The sequence below is a fragment of the Rhinoraja longicauda genome, chromosome 9 (assembly GCF_053455715.1).
Source record: "Rhinoraja longicauda isolate Sanriku21f chromosome 9, sRhiLon1.1, whole genome shotgun sequence".
NCBI lineage: Eukaryota > Metazoa > Chordata > Chondrichthyes > Rajiformes > Arhynchobatidae > Rhinoraja > Rhinoraja longicauda.
In genome coordinates, this window is record NC_135961.1 from 13,881,174 (window position 1) to 13,903,957 (window position 22,784).

General features: G+C 39.1%; 1 protein-coding gene across 28 annotated transcripts in view; it reads right to left on the bottom strand.

Moving 5' to 3' along the window:
• The window catches only part of nrxn1a (neurexin 1a), a 1,341,442-nt gene that overhangs the window by 1,223,207 nt on the left and 95,451 nt on the right, over positions 1 to 22,784 (bottom strand). For all 28 annotated transcript variants that reach the window (XM_078404791.1, XM_078404790.1, XM_078404793.1 and 25 more), the window contains one exon: positions 19,434 to 20,786. In XM_078404791.1, the coding sequence (XP_078260917.1) occupies positions 19,434 to 20,160 (727 nt within the window). In that variant the 5' untranslated portion in view covers positions 20,161 to 20,786. The remainder of the gene's footprint in view (positions 1 to 19,433; positions 20,787 to 22,784) is intronic.

A 22,784-nucleotide genomic window follows, 5' to 3' on the forward strand; every position in this document is an offset into this window, starting at 1 on the left:
TAAGAGGGAGATAGATGTGGCCCTTATGGCTAAAGGGATCAGGGGGTATGGAGAGAAGGCAGGTACAGGTTACTGAGCTGGATGATCAGCCATGATCATATTGAATGGCGGGGCAGGCTCGAAGGGCCGAATGGCCTACTCCTGCACCTATTTTCTATGTTTCTATGTTTCTATTTTACAATGTACTTTAATCCCAATCGCACCGAAACAGCAAAACAATTTTCTTCATATTTCTCCTGCAAAATTGGAAACGATTTATCCCTGGCTTGTCACAATGTGTTGTTTTTTTTGCAACTGTACATGGAGATCATCTGTCAAACCAGCCCTCTCCATCCCTCCTTAAAGCAATGAGAGAAACAAAGCTTGTAAGGAGTTTAAAAAGCTGCAATCTGCAGAGGAACAGAAACTTCTGGTGATAGACACCAAATGCTGGAGTAACTCAGCGGGACAGGCAGCATCTCAGGAGACAAGGAATGGGTGGCATTTCAGGTCGAGACCCTTCTTCAGACACTGCTGGAGGATGCAAGGTATCTCTGGCACCGATTATGAGAGTTAACGAAATGAGCTTCTGAAGATTGCCTTTATGCAGACTCATAGCCCAAGAGCATTCAGAACAAAGTAAATGTGTAATGGAAGAGGTTTAACTAGCTGCTTCAGAATCTGGCTTGAATCATTCAACTATCTTAAACATTTCCGCCATCTAGACAGCACATCCAGCATGTAATATAATAGCCTGTTTCCATGGATAACATAGTCCCAAAAGCATCCAAGCCTCTCTACATCATCCAGGAAAAAGCTGTTTATTTGCTTACCACACTATTACTCATCGTAAGTATTTGTTCCCTGAACCATAACTGCATTAAGAGTCACAGTATATCAACCTCAACATGCAATGCACCAATATACGCAGATTCAGTGGCACCTTCCAACTCTAACAGCTAGAAGAGTAAGGATACTGGGGAACACAACCAATATCAATTTTTTCTCCATCTTTATCTGAAATCATATCTCTGGTCTTTCATGGTAACCAGGTCCAAAGACGGTAACTCCCAAGCGATCAGCACTGTATGGATGGACTGCAGCAATGGGGGGGGGAAGAGAGAACGAAAGAGGAGCCGGCGTACTTTGTAACTTTGTCTGCGCAAATAATTTCACTGTGCCTTGTCACCATTAAGACAATAAAGTATTCTATTCCATTCCAATTTAAAATGGCAACTCACCTCAGTTTCAAGGACAATTAGGATAAAGATAGGTAGAAACAAATTTGACATAAAGTGGAACAGGAGTTTTATTACCCTTGATATGTGGAGGAATCTGTTTTTCCAAGCATCTCACTAGATTTTTATTTACTTAACCATTATACTAAGAACATCCATTTTGCTGAAAGTTAGTCCTTCCAACTGAATATTTTTTCCACAATATAATTCCCAATTCAATGAACACCATCTGTGCCTCTTATAAATAAATACATTGAATGCGAAGAAGTCATGTTATTTGTAAGTAGTGTCACATTCTGTATAAAATAGAACATTTGAGAGAGGGGATTCTAGGCGATGCGTTGGACATGTCCCTAAAGTCTAAGTAGATGTGGTGTATGCAACAAAATAAGATTATCCAGCCAGCATGCTAATGCAGCGTGATTAAGAGAGAAAACTCTTCTTTTTTTAAAAAAGAATTTTGATTACAGAAGTAAGGAAGCCCTTGAGTAATTGTATAGGGCATTCATGAGACCGCACCTTGAATACAGTGTTGATTTCTTCATATCACCAAAATTGCACTTACCAGATAGAAAATTCATTAGATTGGTTCTAGGGATGGCAGGATTGCTGCGTGATGAGACATTGAGTAGGATGGGACTATATTCTCTGGAGTTTAATGGAATGAGAGAAGATCACGTCAAAATAGGATCAAAGAAGAGGAGGTACGGACACTTTTGAAAAATATAAAAGTGGATAAGTCTCCAAGTCCTGATAGGATATTCCCTAGGACATTGAGGGAAGTTAGTGCAGAAATAGCAGGGGCTATGACGGAAATATTTCAAACGTCATTAGAAACGGGGATGGTGCCGGAAGATTGCCGCATTGCGCATGTTGTGCCTTTGTTTAAAAAAGGTTCTAAAAGTAAACCTAGCAATTATAGACCTGTTAGTTTGACGTCTGTGGTGGGAAAATTAATGGAAAAGATACTTAGGGACAATATATATAATCACATGGATAAACAAGGCCTGATTAGAAACAGTCAACATGGATTTGTGCCTGGAAGGTCATGTTTGACTAATCTTCTTGAATTTTTTGAAGAGGTTACCAGGGAAATTGATAAGGGCAAGGCTGTGGATGTTGTCTATATGTACTTCAGTAAGGCATTTGACAAGGTTCCACATGGAAGGTTGATTAAGAAGGTTAAATCGTTGGGTATTAATAGCGAGGTTGCAAGATGGATTCAACAATGGCTGAAGGGGAGATACCAGAGGGTAATGGTTGACAACTGTATGTCAGGTTGGAGGCCAGTGTCTAGTGGAGTACCCCAAGGATCTGTGTTGGGTCCACTGTTGTTTGTCATTTACATTAATGATTTGGATGATGGTGTGGCAAATTGGATTAGTAAGTATGCAGATGATACTAAGATAGGTGGTGTAGTTAATAATGAAGTAGATTTTCAAAGTCTACAGAGAGACTTGGGCCTTTTGGAAGGGTGGGCTGAAAGATGGCAGATGGAGTTTAATGCTGATAAGTGTGAGGTGCTGCATTTTGTTAGGACAAATCAAAATAGGACGTACAGGGTAAATGGTAGGGAATTGAGGAATGCAGTGGAACAGAGGGATCTGGGAATAACTGTGCATTGTTCCCTGAAGGTGGAATCTCATGTGGATAGGGTGGTGAAGAAGGCGTCTGGTATGCTTGCCTTTATAAATCAGAGCATCGAATATAGAAGTTACGATGTAATGTTGAAATTGTACAGGGCATTGGTGAGGCCGAATCTGGAGTATGGTGTGCAGTTCTGGTCGCCAAATTATAGGAAGGATGTCGACAAAATGGAGAGGGTACAGAGGAGATTTACTAGAATGTTGCCTGGGTTTCAGCACTTAAGCTACAGGGAGAGGTTGAACAGGTTGGGTCTTTATTCTTTGGAGCGTAGAAGGTTGAGGGGGGACTTGATAGAGGTTTTTTAAATTTTAAGAGGGACGGACAGAGTTGACGTGGGTAGGCTTTTCCCTTTGAGAGTGGGGAAGATTCCAACAAGGGGACATAGCTTCAGAATTAAGGGACAAAAGTTTAGGGGTAACATGAGGGGTAACTTCTTTACTCAGAGGGTGGTGGCTGTGTGGAATGAGCTTCCGGTGGAAGTGGTGGAGGCAGGCTCGATTTTATTATTTAAGAGTAAATTGGATAGGTATATGGATGGGAGGGGATTGGAGGGTTATGGTCTGAGAGCAGGTAGATGAGACTAGGTCAGAGAAAGTGGTCGGCGTGGACTGGTAGGGCCGAACGGGCCTGTTTCCGTGCTGTAATTGTTATATGGTTATATGGTTAATAGATAGAAAATTGGCTTCATGGAAGGAAGCAGAGGATGATGGGGGAAGGTTGCTTCTCGGATTGGAGGCATGTGACTAGTGGTGTGCCTCAGGGTTCAGTGCTGGGCCTGTTACAGTTTGTCATCTATATCAATGATTTGGATGAGAACATACACGCCAAGATTAGCACGTTTGCAGATGATACAAAAGTGGGTGGTTTTGCAGATAGTGAAGATGGTTGTGAAAAATTGCAGCAGGATCTTGATCAATTGGTCAAGTGGGCTGAGGAATGGTTGATGGAATTTAATGCAGAAAAAGGCGAGCTGTTCCATTTTGGGAAAGCTAACGTGGGCAGGACCAACACAGTGAATGGTAGGGCTCTGGGTAGTGTTGAAGAGCAGGGGGTTCTAGGTGTGTAGGTGCATAGATCCCTGAAGGTGGAATCGCAGGTAGATCAGGTGGTCAAAAAGGCTTTTGGCACATTGGCCATCATCAGCCAGAGCCTCCAGGGGCTGCAACGTGAGCCGCTACAACAGCCGCACTAACCGGATTGTGCAATGGGCGAAGAAAGACTCGCTGATGCATCTTGTGAGCCGTGGGTGGCATTGGAAACTGGGGCTGGGGAGGGCATGCTAGCTGGAATGGCTCATGTTGTCACGTCCGTCTGCTATAACCAAAATCCGCTATAAAAGGGATCCATTAAAATTAGGGTTTTCTGTACCTCAAAAGATTGGTTATGGTGTGACTGCCTCAGAAATGACCTGGATCCTCTTCAGTTTGCCTATCACCACATGCTTTCTCTTTACTCTGCTCTGGACCATTTGGAGAACAGGAAGACACATGTCAACCTGCTTCTCATTGATCACATCTTAACGCTCAACACTGTTATTCCAACCTACTCCAAGAATTGGATCTTTGACTTCCTCATTGGCACACCTCAATTAGTGCAAATCAGGAAGATTTGCTCCTTCCCACTGACCATCAACACAGATGCTCCTCAAGGCTGCATGTTTATTCTCTGCTCTACTCTCTTTGCACCCATGATTGTATGGCCAAGCAAAGCTCCTATGCCATCTGTAAATTTGATGACAACACCACTGCGGTTGGACAAATCACTGGTGTAATGAGTCAACATTCAGAGAGATAGAACACCTGGTTGGGTGGTGCCACAACAACAACCTCTCGCTCAATGTCAATAAGACCAAGGAACTAATTGTTGACTTCAGAAAGAGGAGATTGGAAGACAACATGACAGTTTTCATCAGTGGACAGCGATGGAGAGTTAGCAGCTTCAAATTTCTGGGTGTTGATATCTTGATTGACCTAGGCTCATCGCATAGATATAATCACAAAGAAGGCGTGCTAGCTCCTTTACTTTCTTAGAGGTTTAAAAAGATTCAGCATGTCTCCATATTCTCCAAAAAACTTTCAGATGTATTGCAGAAAGATATGTTGACTGGATGTATCAAGGCCTGGTATGGCAATTCCAACGCACAGCAATGCAAGAGGCTACAGTAAGTAGTGGACTCAGCCCAGGTCATCACGGGTAAAGCACTCCCCTCCACTGAATCTATCAACACGAGGCTGGCATCTATGATCAAGGATCCCCGCCATCCAGGGCAAGTCTCTTCTCACTGCTACATTGGGCAGGAGGTACAGAAGCCATAGGTCCCTCCCCACCAGCTTCAAGAACTACTGCTTTCTTAAAACAATCAGCACTTAAACCAATCTACACAATCCTAAATCCACCTCAACAACAGCATGTTATGGTCTACACCTTGTCACCAACCTGGACTTTCTATTTATTTTCTAATTATGTTTTTCCACTAATAAATTGATTTTTTAACAGTCTTTCTTTTAGAAATGTGTAATTTCTGTCTAAGTTATGTGTAATGATTTGTGAGCTTTTCTGGTTCTTTGCGCTTTGCTGCTGCTACTCAAGATTTTTAATTAAATTTGCACCTCGCTGCAATTATACATATGACAATAAACACAACAATAAACAGACGGATTATTTGTTGTTTTAAAATGATTGAGTGGTTTTAATTTTGATTTTTTTTAAAATCTTGGATGCAATCTTCTTGGATGCATGCTTCTGAGATTTAAAAGAAATTCTGCAAAGGAACATCCTAGCCCTCAAAATTCAAAAGTAAAAGGTTATCAACTAGTTAACTCTGTATTTCTCGCCCCACAGATGTTGCCTGCCTTGTCAAGAATTTGAGGCATTCCTTTTATTTCAAATATAAAGCTATTGGTTTGTTTTGTATTTCGCAGTTCGAGCAGGGTTTTTTTTTCTTCTTCTGCTGTCATTCTTCTCCTATTATTTCCAACTTCTACAAACAGACTAACTGTGATTAAAAAACCTCTGATTCAGCTGACAGCACCACCTCTCGTGTTATTCAGCCTCGTCTTTAATCCCCATGCTTTCCATTTTACAACCTCCATCCCTCCCCCTTCACAGTAACATAAAACAGGTTTGATCTCTAACTTCCTTGGTTCCAATAAAAGGTTGTCATTGTGAATTTTTTTTTCCCCGATCTGCTGAGTAGTTCAATCTGAAGAAGGGTCTCGACCCGAAATGTCATCAGTCTGAAGAAGGGTCTCGACCTGAAACGTCACCCATTCCTTCTCTCCTGAGAAGCTGCCTGACCCGTTGAGTTACTCCGACATTTTGTGATACCTTCCGTTTTTAAATTCCAGGTTTGCAACATGCCAGATTTTTTTAGTTTTGGCTTTGCTTGCTTTTAAACTCTGTCACTGTTGCCGCCTAAATTACTTGCAATACTTCCATGTTTCATGCAAAAAGGATAATCAGATCCCTCTGCACCACACCATTCGCAAACTTACTCCAGTTTAAATATTCAGCCCTTTTATTCTTTCTAGCAATGTGGATAACATCACATTGACTCACATTTTAATCTATCGGCCAAACTTTTGCACACTCAGGTAACCTGTCCATATTCAATTGTATAAAACTCTGCATTCGCCTTAAAAAATGAAATCCCCACCAATCTATGTTCCATCAGCAAATATTCACTCAGCCCTTCATACAAATCATTAAGATTTGTAAATAGTCACGATTTCAGAGTACCACTGACTCTTAGTCCTCCACTGATTGCAGCCTGTTATTCTGAAAATGGCCCATTTATCCCCAAACTGTTAATTTGCTGATCCTGTTTCAATACTGATGTATTACCACCAATTCCCCAAGTTCTTCCCACAATTCTTCCTCGATAACCATCAGTGCGGGAACACCTCAAGGCTGCGTGCTGAGCCTCACACTCCTCACTCTATACTCGCGTCTCTGTGGCCGGACAGTGCAAACTCCATCTTCAAGCTCGCCGAAGACGCCACCATTTTTGGAAGGGTTACAAATGATGATGAGTCCAAGTATAGAAGGAAGATCAATTGACTGCCCAAATGGTACCAGCACAACAACCTTGCTTTTTTCCCCCAGATCTGCTGAGTACTTCAGTAAGACCAAGGAACTAATTGTGGACTTTGGAAGGCGAAGGATGTGGAACACAAATTTGTCTATATTATGGAAAGAGTCAAAAGCTTCAAATTCCTGGATGGGCATATCTTTCCTGGGTCCAGCAAACTGGTGTAATTATAAAGAAAGTCCATCAATACCTCTACTGCCTGAGATGATTGGGGGGATTCGGTATTTCAGAGAGTACTCCCTTGAACTTCTACATGTGTACAGTAGACAGCATATTGACTGGTTGCTTCATGGCCTGGCTTGGCAACTTGAATGCCCAGAAGCAGAGAAGATTGCAAAAAGAGGTGAACACTGCCCAGTCCATCACGGGTTCTAACCTCCCCACCATTGAAGGGATTTATAGGAGTTGCTGCCTCAAAAAGGCAGCCAGCATCACCAGAGACCCACATCACCCTGGCCACACATTCATTTCACTCCTGCGATCAGGAAGAAGATTTTGGAGCCTGAAAACTGTAAAGTCCAGGTACAGGAACAGCTTCTTCCCTACAGTCATCAGGCTATTAAACACTACAACCTCCAAATAAGGTCTGAATTACATAAACTTTGGGGCATTGGTTTTGACTTTGTGCACTATTATTGTTTGTTTGCTTGTTTTTTGTGTGCATATGTTTGTGTATGAATATATATATATATATATATATATATATATATATATATAATTGATATATGTAATTGATATGTGTATACTGGAGTTCTTTTTGTTCATTATATTGGTTATGGAGTACCATGTTTGCATATTCTGTGGTGCTGATGCAATTAGGAATTTCATAGTTTTGCTTGGGACATTTGACAATAAAACACTTAGCTCTTGGCATTTGAGCTCTTATCTTTTACATGTTCTCTTAGGGAATCCCACATTGAAATTCAAATACAATACAGCCACTGACCATATCCTTTATTCACCCTGATTCATGTCTTCACAGAATTCTCACAAATTTGTCTAACCCAACTTACTTGCCACAAAGCTAAGTCAATGCTTGATTACATAATGATTTTCTAAAAGATCCATTATTTCCTAAATAATGCTAAACAGCATTTTGCCAATTATAGATATCAGGCTAACTGATAGCTTCTTGCCTCCATCTGAAAGAATTGCAACTGAACTGACCCAAGACAAAACATTTTTACTTCAGGAGTCGTTTGTGATGTGAGGGAGGGTTTACACTAAATTGTCAGGGGAAAGTAGCACAGTTGAGGCAGTGGTGCAGCCAAATTGAAAGAAAACTAAATCAATCCAGTAGACAAAGCAATCATAGGTGTGAGAAGGAATACATGAGGAACGCAAGGCAAACATGGTAGCGCATGGTAGCGCATGGCACGGTAGCGCAGCGGTAGAGTTGCTGCTTTACAGCGAATGCAGCGCCGGAGACTCAGGTTCGATCCTGACTACGGGTGCTGCACTGTAAGGAGTTTGTACGTTCTCCCCGTGACCTGCGTGGGTTTTCTCTGAGATCTTCGGTTTCCTCCCACACTCCAAAGACGTACAGGTATGCAGGTTAATTGGCTGGGTAAATGTAAAAAAAAATAAAAATTGTCCCTAGTGGGTGTAGGATAGTGTTAATGTACGGGGATCGCTGGGCGGCACGGACTTGGAGGGCCGAAAAGGCCTGTTTCCAGCTGTATATATATGATATGATATGATGATATGTATTTATTATGATGCAAGGAATAGTAAGGCAGATAAACATGGCCAATTGATCGTATCACAAAATGCTGGAGTAACTCAGCGGGTCAGGCAGCATCTCTGGAGAGAAGGAATGGGTGACGTTTCGGGTCTTCAGACGAGTCAAGGTATGGCCAATTGATCAGCACATGGGAATATGATGCTGTTCCTATCAGAGACATGGTTGAAGGAAAGACAGGCTAAGCAACTCAACATTCAAAGGTACAGAAACGTCGGCCTGAAAGGTGGAGGGGGTAGAGATGAGATTTTATAATAGAGGACGTGGCATTGCAATATTGATGAAGGTGTCCACTCATGCAGTGGATGGAAGATATTCAAGAGGGCTCTTCAAATGAGGCTGTAAGGGTAGAACATAGGAATAAAATGGAGCCATTACTTTGCTGGGTGTATATAACAGCCCTGTTAACAGTAAGTGGGAGGTTGAGCAGATATGTAAACAAATCAAAGAGAGATGTACAGTAATCAGATTATAATTGTCAGGGATTTGAATTTCGACAATTTTAACTAGGATTGTTAAGCATGAAAAGCTCAGAGGGGATTTGATTTTTAAAGCACATTCAGGAGAGCTTTTTCAGCAAGAATGTAGAGAAAGAGAACTAGTCAGAAATTAAAGCAGGGCGAGTGGTTGGAATTTCAAAGGGAGAACATTTTGGAGATAGTGACCATGATAAGCTTCTGGGTAGTTACGAAAAGGAAAAAAAATAAAACTGGTATGAAAATTCAGCACCTATTAGAGGACAGAAAATGATAATATCATGAGACAGGACCAGGAAAAAACAGACTGTGCAATAGATACTTGCGGCAGTTCTTTAACCGAACAGTTAAAAGCATTTAAATAGAAATAGCAGTTTTTTAAGGCAACTATGTTCCTCTAAGAGTGAATGGAAATTACAGCATGTCCAGGAAACCGATCAGCCTAAACATTATGACCACCTGCCTAATATGCTGTTGGTCCTCAGTGTCCAGCCCCATACGCAGCAGGGTGCGATGCACTGTGTATTGTGACACATTCCTCCCGTGACCACCATTAAAATTTTCTGTGACTTGTGCCACCGTAGACCTTCTGTCGGTTCTGACCAGACGGGATTGCCTTTGTTGCCCTTGCGCAGCGATGAGCCTTGGGCGCACAACACCCTGTCGCCGGTTTGTGGTTTGTCCCTCCTCGGACCACAGTCGGTAGGTACTCACCATTGCTGACCGGGAGCACCCCACAAGCCTTGCCGTTTCAGAACTGCTCTGATCCAGTCACCTGGCCATAACAATTTGGCCCTTGTCAAAGTCGCTCAGGTCTTTACTCCTGCCCATTTCTCCTGCATCCAACACATCAACTTCAAGAACTGACTGTTCACTTGCTGCCTAATATATCTCACCCCTTGACAGGTGCCATTGTACAAGATAATCAATGTTATTCACTTTGCCTGTCAGTGATCATAATTTTTTGGCTGATCGATGTATATCAGGTATAGTGGTGCAGCGGTAGAGTTGCTGCTTTACAGCGCCAGAGACCCAGATTGATCTTGACCACAGGTGCTATCTGTACGGAGATTATACGTTCTCCCTGTGACTGCATGGGTTTTCTCCGCAAGCTCCGGTTTCCTCCCACCTTCCAAAGACATGCCGATTTGTAGGTTAATTGGCTTCTGTAAATTGTCCTTGGTGCGTAGGATAGAATTAGTGTTTGTGTGGTTGCTGGCTGGTGCCGACTTGATGGGCTGAAGGGCCTGTTTCTGCACTGTATCTCTAAACTAAACTAAAGGTATAGAAAACTGAAAATGGGGGAGGCCGATCAGGAGAACAGAAACTGTATTGGGGTATTTAAAGAGAACAAAAGGGTAAAGAGCAGACATTAATTATCACTGGCAGGCAGGATTAAGGAATATGCCAACTTTTCATGAGTACCTCAAGAGCAAGGGAGTAACCTGGGAAGAGTGGGGCCATCACTGAACAAAATAGGTATCTGGATGTGGAGACAGAGGATACAGAGGGTTTTAAGCGAATTCTTCTTATCAGTTTTTATCAGCATACAGCTCAGGGATAACGGAGTCAAGGGATATGGGGAGAACGCAGGAACGGGGTAATGATTGTGGATGATCAGCCATGATCATATTGAATGGTGGTGCTGGCTCAAAGGGCCGAATGGCCTACTGCTGCACCTATTTTCTATATTTCTATGGTATTCATTCTGACTGGAGAATTCAAGAAACGAGGACAGAACGGTGAATTTTTCAGGAAAGGGGGACGGAACGATGTTGGTGTTAAAATGTAGCAATTAGATGCGTTCACAGGTTTAAAGATGGATACATCCTTCGGGCCTGCTGAGATGTATTCCAGACTGCTATGGATGGCAAGAGGTGATCGCTGTGACTTTGTAAACATATTATTAAATCTTTGATGGTGATAATTGAGATTCCCGATGACAGGAGGGCAGCAAATGTGGTATCTTCACTGAAGGGCACCAGGGATACGCTAGGTAATTAGAAAGTGCCAGAAAATTTATCATCAGCGGTTGGGACGTTATTGGAAAAGTCTTGACAAACTGAATTAATCTACACTGCCACACTGTGAGAGAGGCAGGGTGGAAGATCTTGTCCGAACAATTTGACTGCAATGTTATTACCTGGCTTCCACATGATCTAAATGGTTGGAGCTCATGATACAAAACAAATTGGCAAATTAGATTCAAAACTGGTTTGGTGGTGGTAGACAAAGGGCAATGGTGGAGGTTTGCTTTTGTGATTGGAAGCCGGTGACCCGAGATGTACCACAAGAATCAGTAAGACTGTCCTTGCTTTGTTATATACTTAAATAATTTGGATATGAATATAGGAGGTATGATTGCTAAGTTTGCAGATGCCATGAAAATTGGTAATGTTGTTAGTGAGGAGGGTAATGTTGGATTGCAAGAAAATATTGATCACAGTAAAATGAGCACTCTGGGAAGTCCATTAAGGAGAAGACACAATGAATGACAGGACACTGCAGATTATTAACTAATCAAGGGACCTTGGCGTACAAGTTCAAGCATCCCTGAAGGTGGCAGCACAGCTAGATAAGGTAATGAAGAAGGCAGTTACTGGCCTTTGTTTCTCAGAGCACAGAATAAGGAAGCAGAGAAGCAGAACACTGCTTTATCAGAGATTTGTTAAGCCGAAGTTGGAGTACTGTGTGCATTTCCTGTCACGAATATGTAGAAAGAATTTGTTTGCACTGGAGTGTAATGTATATTCAATGTATTCATTTCACTCCTTGATTGTAAACATGTATAGTCTTTTCTTTGACCGGAGAGCACACAAGTAAAAACATTTTGCTGTACTTCGGTACACGTGACAATAATAAACTGAACAAAACTGATTGCAGAGCACATTCACTGTGAGAATGCCTGGAAAGGAAGGGAAACCAATGAGGTTGTACTTGTTTTCCTTGGAGCAGAAGAGACTGAGAGAGGATCACATTGAAAAGTATAAAATTACAAGGAGCACATACAGGTTAGATGCGAGGAAAGTTTTTCCCAAACGAAAGGTATTAAAAACTAAAGAACCAAGATTTAATGTAATGGGGAAAGAGTGTGAAAAATCTGAAATCTCAGGAGAAACAGCTTGGATGAGTAGTGGATGCAGATACTCACACAACATTTAAGTATCTGGCTGAGCACTTGAATTGCCAGGGCATAGAAAGTAAAGTGAGAGTAAGCGGGATTTGTATATTTGGGTAATTGATGGTTGGCATGGACATGGTGGGCTAAAGTTTCCATATTGTATGATTCCAGACTTTACGAATGAGTCTGGCTGTTACCTTTACAGTTTTTCACAATTTAGGGATCTTTGGATGATCATAACCAATGTATCTACCATCGCTGCAACAATTTATTTTGACAGATTAAGCTATCAGCCATTGGACCTAGGTGATTAGTCAGCCAATTGTCCATTAATTGGCTTGCCATCTTTTCTTTCGTGGCAACAATTCCCTCACAACCTTTAAGGGCATCTTTGATTTCAGATTTTCTATTATGCTATGGAAATAGAATAATGATCATGTTCTCAGCCATTTCCTGATTTCCCATTATCAACTTCCCAATGCCATCTTCATCCTCTAAGGGATCAATCTTTACTATATCTGACCTCTTCTTTTCATATCTTTACAGAAGATCTTAAGATAAGATTTCCTCCTTCCATGTGTTATTCAAAAGCATCCTTTGCTGGTTTCTAAAATGCTCCCTGTCATCTGACAGACAGCTCATATTCACAAAATAATCATGTTTTTCCTTTCAAATTGATATCATTCTTAACTTTCTTAATTAGCCAGAATGGACAACCCCTTTGGTACACTACATTTCTGAATGGAATATTTTGTTGTGAATTATGAAAGAAAATCTTAAATGTCTGCCATTATTTACCTACTGTAATGCAATGGTCAAAGCAGGTTTTTCAGCTAAAATGGAGTTGCCTGCTTTTAACACTCAACGAGCAAGTAAGCTCACTTAACTAAACAATTTTGTGCTTTGGGAAATAATTTTCCTCACTTGGAATAACTAGTAAATCTAATTATCTGACAGATTTTTTGGAACTTCTGAACAGGCAGGAACACCTGGAGCCACAGCTTTGCCAGTTGCCAATTGTTCCAGCCTTTTCATGGATGGGGCTTGTTCTACCTTCAGTTTTGTACTCGGGATGCTATTATGAAGGGCCTCATTATTTTGTTTTGAGATGGTTTGGAGTAAATGCACATCAGTGGTTTCGGAAAAGACATACCCGATGCTCATAATTGCTTACGGTGAGGACAGGTGACAGCAAATTCTAGTTTGATGGGGGAGTAAAAGTGACAGAGATCAATCAGTTGGAGGCAAGAGAGACCAAGGAATATTGGAGGAGAGAATGGCAAGTGTGAGAGGTTGGAGAAAGGGATGCTTCAAAGAAAGGAGGAGGATAGTGATGAGGGGCTAGACAAACAAGCTCTGGATGTTTGCACTCTCCATTCATACACCATCTCTCTCTTCATCATCTGACTCCCTTTACCTCTGATAACCTCCCTCCCTCCCTACCATTCCACCTTGAGCCAAACATGTCGATCTGGCAGCAGTTTCTTGCAGCAATACTTTAACTGAACAGGCACTGCGTATTTTTGTTTGTAAAATCTCACTTTTTTGATCTCTGTATTTCCTCTGGAGATTTGTTTTTAGGTGTCGTTTTACTTTGATTATCGCATTCTCCTCCATCCAAATCTGCCAGCACCACTCCTGTTCAAAAAAACTCATCCTTGATCTCCCTGCTGTGGTAAATTTTCAAATCAGCAATGCCCCAACTCTTGCCAATGTGATTCATCTTGTGGTCAATGTTTATTTCCCATAAAACTCCAATTTTGAAAGTCTCCAGAGTTACCCTATTTCATTACCACAGTACCTTAATGACATTTTCTCAAACTCAGGCTGCACCATCATTCCTATTCCTCCTTAATCTGCACATCACACACTATAGCCACTGTTTCCTTATGAGTACTTTTCTCAGTCTTAGCCAGAGGAACTCTTACAAGGGTTCTCTTCCTGTGATAGAAATTTCACTTCCAGATTTTCCCCAAGGCTCTTTCCCATTTAAAGACCATCTCCTGGCAACATCATCCAAAGACAATATGTCTGATTCTAGATGGAAGCTGAAGAAATCTAATTCCAACTCACGTGTACCCCACTTCACTCCTTTACGGCATCTCTTCCCTCTGGCAGATCCAGATGTCAAACCCTTACTTACAACCCATCTCTTAAATTCTCTTTTTTATTGAAAAAATTATTCCTATTGGTCTGTTTGGCAAGAACTCAGCATTACCATGGGCTTGCAAAATCAAAATGTTCAGCCATCAGCTGAACTACTTTGATTCAGGGGCAAAAATGTCAAAGGACATGATTTAGAATGTATGCATTACAGCATTCAGAAAACAATGTCAAAGTCAAGCCAAAATATCCAAATTCCTGAAAGCATTTTTAACACCCTGAAATATTAGCCTCTGTATTGCATATCTAATTGATATCTGTTGAATTGAAGAAATTACTTGCAGTGTCTTGTTACTCATCATTTGGTTGCACATTGACTTGTTCAAGAAAACAAATATTGTCTGCATAATGTGACTTTCTAACTGCAACACCATAAAGACACCGTTTGAATGTCAATACACTTAAATAAATTAAAATACCGTATAACCAATAATTTGCATTTCCTATCACTACAATTATAACTCAGCAATAAGAGGCTTATTTTGATCATTTCAGAGTGAAAAAAATTAAAAAATGTTAATAGCAATGCTGAGAAACTGCCTACTGAGAAAATTAAACCGGCATCATTTGTAATCATGTCACCTGACTCATCTTATGATTTATTTGATATTTAACTTATGTGCTCATCTGCAATTGTGTACAAATAACACCTCTCTGCTACATGGGCTACATATGCCGTTTATATTTTAAGATTTTATTCCATAAAACCTCCCATCTCCTAATGGCCCTACATGCCATTCCATTGAATAATCTATTAGCTGTGGATGCCCAAGAATGCAGAAAATAAATTTAAGCATCTAATGTGCACAACAGTAAATGTTTCTGGCAAATAATCTACTTCATCAGGAAAAATCTATAGCTCTAATTCAAAGCACATCATCTGTCAATACAAAATATGTAACAACAGCTTACACAACATTTCATTAAAGACCTGTTTCACATAACTAAATGAAACATTTGGGATGGATAATGTATTCTAAGCCTTACGGTTTTTAAAATTTGATTCTCTGTTGGAAATATTTTCACCATATATGTTAATGATAATAAATCATCACTTTTATCCAACCACCTTTTTACTTCGGAAAATTGTCATAACTCCATTCCACCATTGAGAAATAGCACATTCTTCACATATCAAGCTATCTATGGCACATACAAAATTGGGGCTGGTAGCACTTTTGCACGCCTAATTTGCAGTCAGCTCTACAACCAACAGATTAGTTAGGTATTGAATTTTCATTTTGTCTACCTTCACAATTACTCCCACAAAGATTAAAAAGTGAAAATCATGCATTGTTCATCTCTCATCACACTAAATAAAACACATATCTACACAGAAAATAATCAACAACCAAGCCCCTGTAATTGTCACATGCAAAATAAACAATTCAGGCTCTTCAATTAAAATTGGCACAAACTGAATGTGTTATAACAGAATAAATAATCTGTGGACACTAATTAAAGATGGGTTTTTAGTTCATCTCATGTATAACATTTATATGAATTGTCATCAATGAATAAAAATAACTTTATCGGGGGGGTGGGGGGGGCAGGCCTATTTTCTCCAATTAAGAACTTTTTGATTTTCAACTTATTATCCCATAAACCACAGCAAGCAAATTTTTATCCAATAGTTCCAAAATCTTATAAGACCCAGCATTCTTTACAAAAGGTTAAGATTCTTCCCACCTTCATTTTATCGATTCATGTTGGTGACATATTGCAGTCTTTAAGATGTCAAACTTTTTCTTGTGAAAGCAATTGAACAAATGTTATAATTTAAGTTTGATCACATCACTGGCAAACAAGTGACGAGACTTTTGCTTACAAAACATTCTGCTGCACAACAGGAAAATAGACACAAAGTCAGTAGTTGCATAAGAGAAGTGTATTTTGCAATAAAAATACAAATGTGAATACTTTAGAAACAGAATTTCTCTTGAGCAGTAACACACAAGATATTTAGTTTGAGCAATTTATGGGCAGCATTCCTGACTTTACTCATTCTATTTTGAAAGAGATGTGAATAAAATAGTCATTGAATTCAGATAAAAATTAATGGCTCTTCTGTGTTTGCTGCTGCACACTTTCTACACTCAGAGTGGAGGGATTAATTTTCTACACCTCTCAGTGGAGGAATGAAATCAGCAAAAGATAAGCAGAATTTTCACTTGTTACATTTAATGATAAACTCGGTGTAGAATGAAATCAAGAAGAGAGCGCTAGATATAAGGTTTAAGCTGGTGTTAGGGGAGTTTGGCAAACAAGAAATATGTTATGCATCACAAAGGCAGTAAGTAGTAAGAGTAAACTGAAAACAATGATGCACCATTTATATTATTAGAACATCTAACAGATTCTCTATCTTGTAAGATATTATTAACTAACTATGAATGCAAACTTATAAAGTTACTCCCAATACATAAATGTTACTGTGATATTACACTCACTCTTCCATATTGCAATTTGCAATTTTAATTGCATACTAATCCTACAATGATCCACTCTCATTGTCCGGGTATGCTTAACATACAATGTCTTGCTCTCTGATACTACTTATATTTAGTTATTGTGATATTTAATTATTTTACCAGAATGTACTACTTAATTAATTCCTACACTCGATTTATTTTTGGTTATATTATTCTTTATACATTGCATTTTGCTATGTTCGACCCAGAATATTGTTTATAGTTTGAGACTGAGATCGTTATTTTTTGGTGTCAAACTTGCATTCTTCTTTTCACGAGAACCTCCATCACCCGAATGCAATTATATTCCAGATAATATAATAAATAATGAATAATATTTTGTATTATTTATGGGATTAAAATCATGTGCAGGCAAAACAGTAGATTCAGGCACAGCAAGATAATATCCCCAAGTGCTCAAGAGCAACTGACGGTGTAAGTTGCAAGAAAAATTCAATGATTTGCGAATTGATGGCCCGTGGTTAAACTACTTTTATTTTGAGTAAAGCCCCATTAGCTACCGGTGAAAAGAGAACATTGTACAGTTATCACATTTTTGCATTCCTGTTGATTACAATGACCTTTACACTGTTCCACTGCCTAATTAAGAGTCGTGAGATATTTGTGATTCCTAATTTCAATAGTTTTGGGGAAATTATACTTATTCTTACAGTATTAATAACCAAGCAAGTGTTATGCAGAAAATAATTGGGATAACATAAACTTAAGATCATGCATGAAAATAAGAGATCCATAATTACAGTGATAAGAAAATAATCAAATAAGTTTACGCTGAGTTTCTAGACTCACAAATGAATAATCTAACTATTTGGAAATTAGTCTTCCCTTAACAGTTACCTTTCCTCTGAATGGTACCAGCTCAAAACAAAATATAATATATTCAAAATACATTTATTATTCAAAAGGTGGCTTCTTTGAATGCAGAGGTTATTGTGTGCTTGAAAAAATGCTGGACTAATATTACATGCAAGTATGGGTTCTTTAAAGTATGACTTGCTTGCAGCAATGGTAAATTATAAATGGTACAATTAATCACAGGCGATCTCTTTGTATGAACTGGTAGTGCAATGTTATCAGTATATAATAATATTTTTTCAGAACAAAGAGAAAGCTTATAGAAATGATCCCCTAGTCTTTTAATTTTAGATTCTTTACCTGTGATTTCTTTGGGCAACAGTATATCTTATTCCCCTTTCCTCTTTCAAACATAAATCATAATATTCCATAATAGAGCAGCAGCTTTTTTGGAGGTGCTTTCATCATCTTCTAATACTTTATTAAATGATTGCAAATTGTAAAAGGACAAAATATTCAGCAAGAGGCTCTGGGCTAGTGTACATTTTACTAATCAATAACTATTACTCCTGGCTATGCATTAGTACATACCTGAATTGAAATATCTAGCAGTTTTATTACATTTCCAGATCATCAAAACTTAAAACCAAATCTAATTAATATAGTTTTCCTTCCCCTGTAACTAAATCCTTATTTGAGAAGGACACAAGTCAACACCTGAGCTTCTGCATCCATATGGGAAATCAGTGCTGAATAAATTATATTTCCTCACATTAAAAAGTAACTCAGTAGGAATCATGAGCAAAAGTGCAAAATAAATAACTCAGAGAAATAACATTTTACAAATTCCAAGTTCATGTTTCCTAGCATATCAAAATAATGTTGCAAATGGATAGGAAAAAATGTAAAACAAAATGACGTTCAAAAGTTTTAAATAAATCAAAGTTTTGGACAATTTAGTGCATGCAAAAAGAACTACTCTAGCCTATTCAAATAGTCTGCAAGTTAACAGACTGCATATAATCATTTAATTAAGTTACATGGATTGCATGTGGCCATTTTGGTTTTTATTATATTTTTGCTATTCAAAACAAAATGAATTTCAACAGTTTATAAATGATCTACATTAAGTTAAACTTGACAAATACATAAGCTCCCTCTGTAGTTCATACGGTAAAGGAATGGTGTGCTAAAAAGTATGGAAATTTTTTTTTTTTTTTTAAATAAATTGTGATTTGGCATATTTCATTAGTTCACAAACAATAACAAGTAAACACCTACTTGAACTTTCTAACATGAGAATTTATAAATAAAGTTAGCATCAATTTTCCCATGTCCATATTTCAAAATTATGTACTTAGTCTGTTAATTCACTATTCCTCAGTTATTCTAATAATGGGTTTTGATGTTTATTTTGAACGTTATTTTTACATTTATGGTTCAGCTTTAAAAATACATGTTACAGAGCCTTTAAATCTTTGATAGCAAATGTACATGTTCCAAATGTCATTTAAATGATCAACAAAGTTAAATAAAAATCAATTTATCTTTAAAGATGTCTGAATAAAGAAAAGTAAAGGCATTATCTCTGAATAATTTTCTCCAAGTTTAATCTTTGAACAATAAGTTTCCCTGCAACTATCAGAAGTTGTAATAATTAATGAATACAAATAGTCTTGTAGTCATCTTACCTTCGCTGCAGTCTTTTCCTTGAAAGCCAGTGTGAGAACAATCACAAATTGCCTTCTCTTGTACGACAGAGCAGGTTCCACCATTTAGACATAGACTGTGATTTGTGCAAAGGTAGTTTTCATCCATTTTGATTCCATGACCATCAATGAGTGTGCTAGTCCCATTTCCAACTTTGAGATCAGTTATTAATCCCTGGAATGGTTCTTGACTTCCTACTGAAGTTGATGTTAATGACAGCACAGATGAATGAAATTCTGGTGGAATTCCACCAACGTACAATTTACTGAAGACTGTCATATCTCGTCTCTTCGATTTCACTTCAACCGTTTTGACCTCTTTGTCTACTATTAGCGTGGTCTTCTTGAAATTCCTTTGAATAACTATTGTATGCCAGACACTATCATTCACTTTAGTATCTAACTGAAGAACAGCTGGTTCAGCACAGAAAATTGAAAAGCGAAGTTGAAGGTATCCATCTACAATCAGGAGTTCTAGAAAATCACAGAATCCTTCATCATCAAAGTACACCAATAGACTGCTGGAAATATTGGTCTTCATATTAAAACTCATCTCACTTTCACAGCATGCATTCCACTTTGGGAACCTTGCCCACTGTCCTCCAGCTCCAGTAAATTCTAGGCTGACCCCGAGGTTAACAAGGCATCCGAAAAGTAGGCCAAACCAAAGCAAGTGGCCTTTCTTCTTGATGACAATAGCCATCTTCATGAATGTGGTTAATATACAGATCGTAGACAATTTGTAAAAAGTCCCTCGATATATAGATTTGCTGTAAGCTGCAGAATATATCCTTTTTTTGAATCCAAATGGTAGGAATTAGTGAGGCAGCTCTCCAGCAAGGTTTTGTTGGCAGCTTTTGTAGATTGAGGACGTCATATGTTGACTCATCAGAAGAAGGGCTCTTGGTACCCCATATTCACAGGGGATTTTGCTCAGTGATCAGATTGCTCTGTTAGCTCTTTGCTGCTTCAGGTAAGAAAACAAATAGTGTTTAAATTTTCTCTGGAGATGGAATTAATTGATGCAGATCCAAAAGATGACTTTTCTCTGGGTTTACTGGTGTATTTCCCTTTGGTAATCCCATTAAAATACCAAACCTGCTCCGAGCGGCATATTCCCAGCACAGATCCTCAGATTCATGCCACCATGTTAAAGCAGACACACCGAGTCATCACTCATGGCTTCCTGGGCTGCCTGCTTCCCAGTGGTGCTGGAAACAATAAACTGTCAAGTTGCTCAGAATCCGCTTGACATGCAAAGCCTGTCAGCAAGTCTTCCTTTCAGGGCCAAATTGTGATTCCAGTGTTTACAGCGGTTTCAGCACAACTCGCAATCTGCAAGGAATGAAAGCAAAAAATAATAGCATGACCCTTAACTCAGTTTAAAACCATCTTACAATAATGAACATGAGAGACTCCTTGTAAAGGGCTGCTTGGAGGATGAATCATTTCCCACAGCCTCCACGATAACAAATGCACTGGAAATGCCACATGCCTATTTATTATCACAGAGCAATTAATTACATAAATTATAAAGCGACTCAGACAAAAATACATAGATTGCAAGTATTCCCTTTATTGTTTCTGATGCCCGCTCACATCTCTGACTCGGGAATCCAATTTTCTGTCTCACCAGTTACAAAAAAGCTTACTTTTCTTTGTTCAAAGCAATTTGCCTCCTCACTTAGTGATAACATTGTATACACTGGAATTTAGAAGGATGAGGGGGGATCTTATTGAAACATATAAGATAATTAGGGGATTGGACACATTAGAGGCAGGAAACATGTTCCCAATGTTGGGGGAGTCCAGAACAAGGGGCCACAGTTTAAGAATAAGGGGTAGGCCATTTAGAACGGAGATGAGGAAGAACTTTTTCAGTCAGAGAGGGGTGAAGGTGTGGAATTCTCTGCCTCAGAAGGCAGTGGAGGCCAGTTCGTTGGATGCTTTCAAGAGAGAGCTGGATAGAGCTCTTAAGGATAGCGGAGTGAGGGGGTATGGGGAGAAGGCAGGAACGGGGTACTGATTGAGAGTGATCAGCCATGATCGCATTGAATGGCGGTGCTGGCTCGAAGGGCTGAATGGCCTACTCCTGCACCTATTGTCTATTGTCTATTGTCTAACATATGATTCACAAGAACATAATGTTAAGGGAACTTGTTTCTGCAATATAATCAAAATATAAACTAAACCACACTCTATCCAGTTAATGTTAGTACATAATATCATCAAAAGGAAATAATGACTTAAAAATCAGCAAATCCAACTGCGCTTGAGGTTTTTTTTCCCCACTACACAGGAAGTGTTAGAGCACCTACTAAATTTCTCCTTATCCCTACTTAAAATTCATACAGTAATGAAAAGAAAATGCTGGCAACAAATTTTTTTTGTAACAAAGCACATCTTAGGAGAGCCGTCTAATCATTCATGCTGTATATGACAATCCTTTTATGATAATTACAACATCACAACTACTTTTGTGAAACAGAACAATCTGCAAACCAAGGTATCACACAAACAATTTTGTTGAAGAGCCCAGAGAAACAAATTGAGAGGGAAAGAGAACACAGGTTGAGAAGCATTTTTCGGCCATCACTGAAAATTTTCATTTATACCATGTCACCTGATGAACCAACAGCATAGTTAATTACTTCATCCCAACATAAACAGAGATTGGGGAAAAAAAAAAAAGAATTGCAGAACTGGTAATTTGCATGCAACATTCTAATGTTACTATGAACAGAAGGTACTATTTAAATAAAATCAATATCCTGAAATCTCTTTTCCACACACTACTAAGCTTAGGAGTATGTGATTTTTTTTGCATATTACTATTTAATATTCGTTAGTATTTGCAAGTCTCGATCGTTGAATCTCTATGCCCAATTAACGCTAAAAAAATATCTGCCAGCAAGTGCCAACCATTGAGGGAGGCTATGATCTTCGCCAGGGGAAGAAAATCCGCTTCCCAACACACTCAGCACAGGGCGATCCCTACAGGTGTATAGACAAATGACATACAGTGTGAAATTTTGATTTTCTTTAAACCAGGGGAAATCATTTAGCGCCCTGCCTTTTAGTTACCGGGCTTCGACGAACTATTTGATATTTTGATTACGGGATGCAACCAAACACGAGGAAACCACGCTTTTCTGTGGGAATTGTCAAGTTCACACGAATCGTAAACTCATCTGATCCATGGTTTGGTATGAACGGTTCAGTTTTAGGAACTAGCATGCAGGTTGAATGCAATACGAAGCACAATGGGACAAGATAAAGAAGACAAATCACGCAGGAGCATTTGGCTACATTTCCGAATATCAAAATTGATTT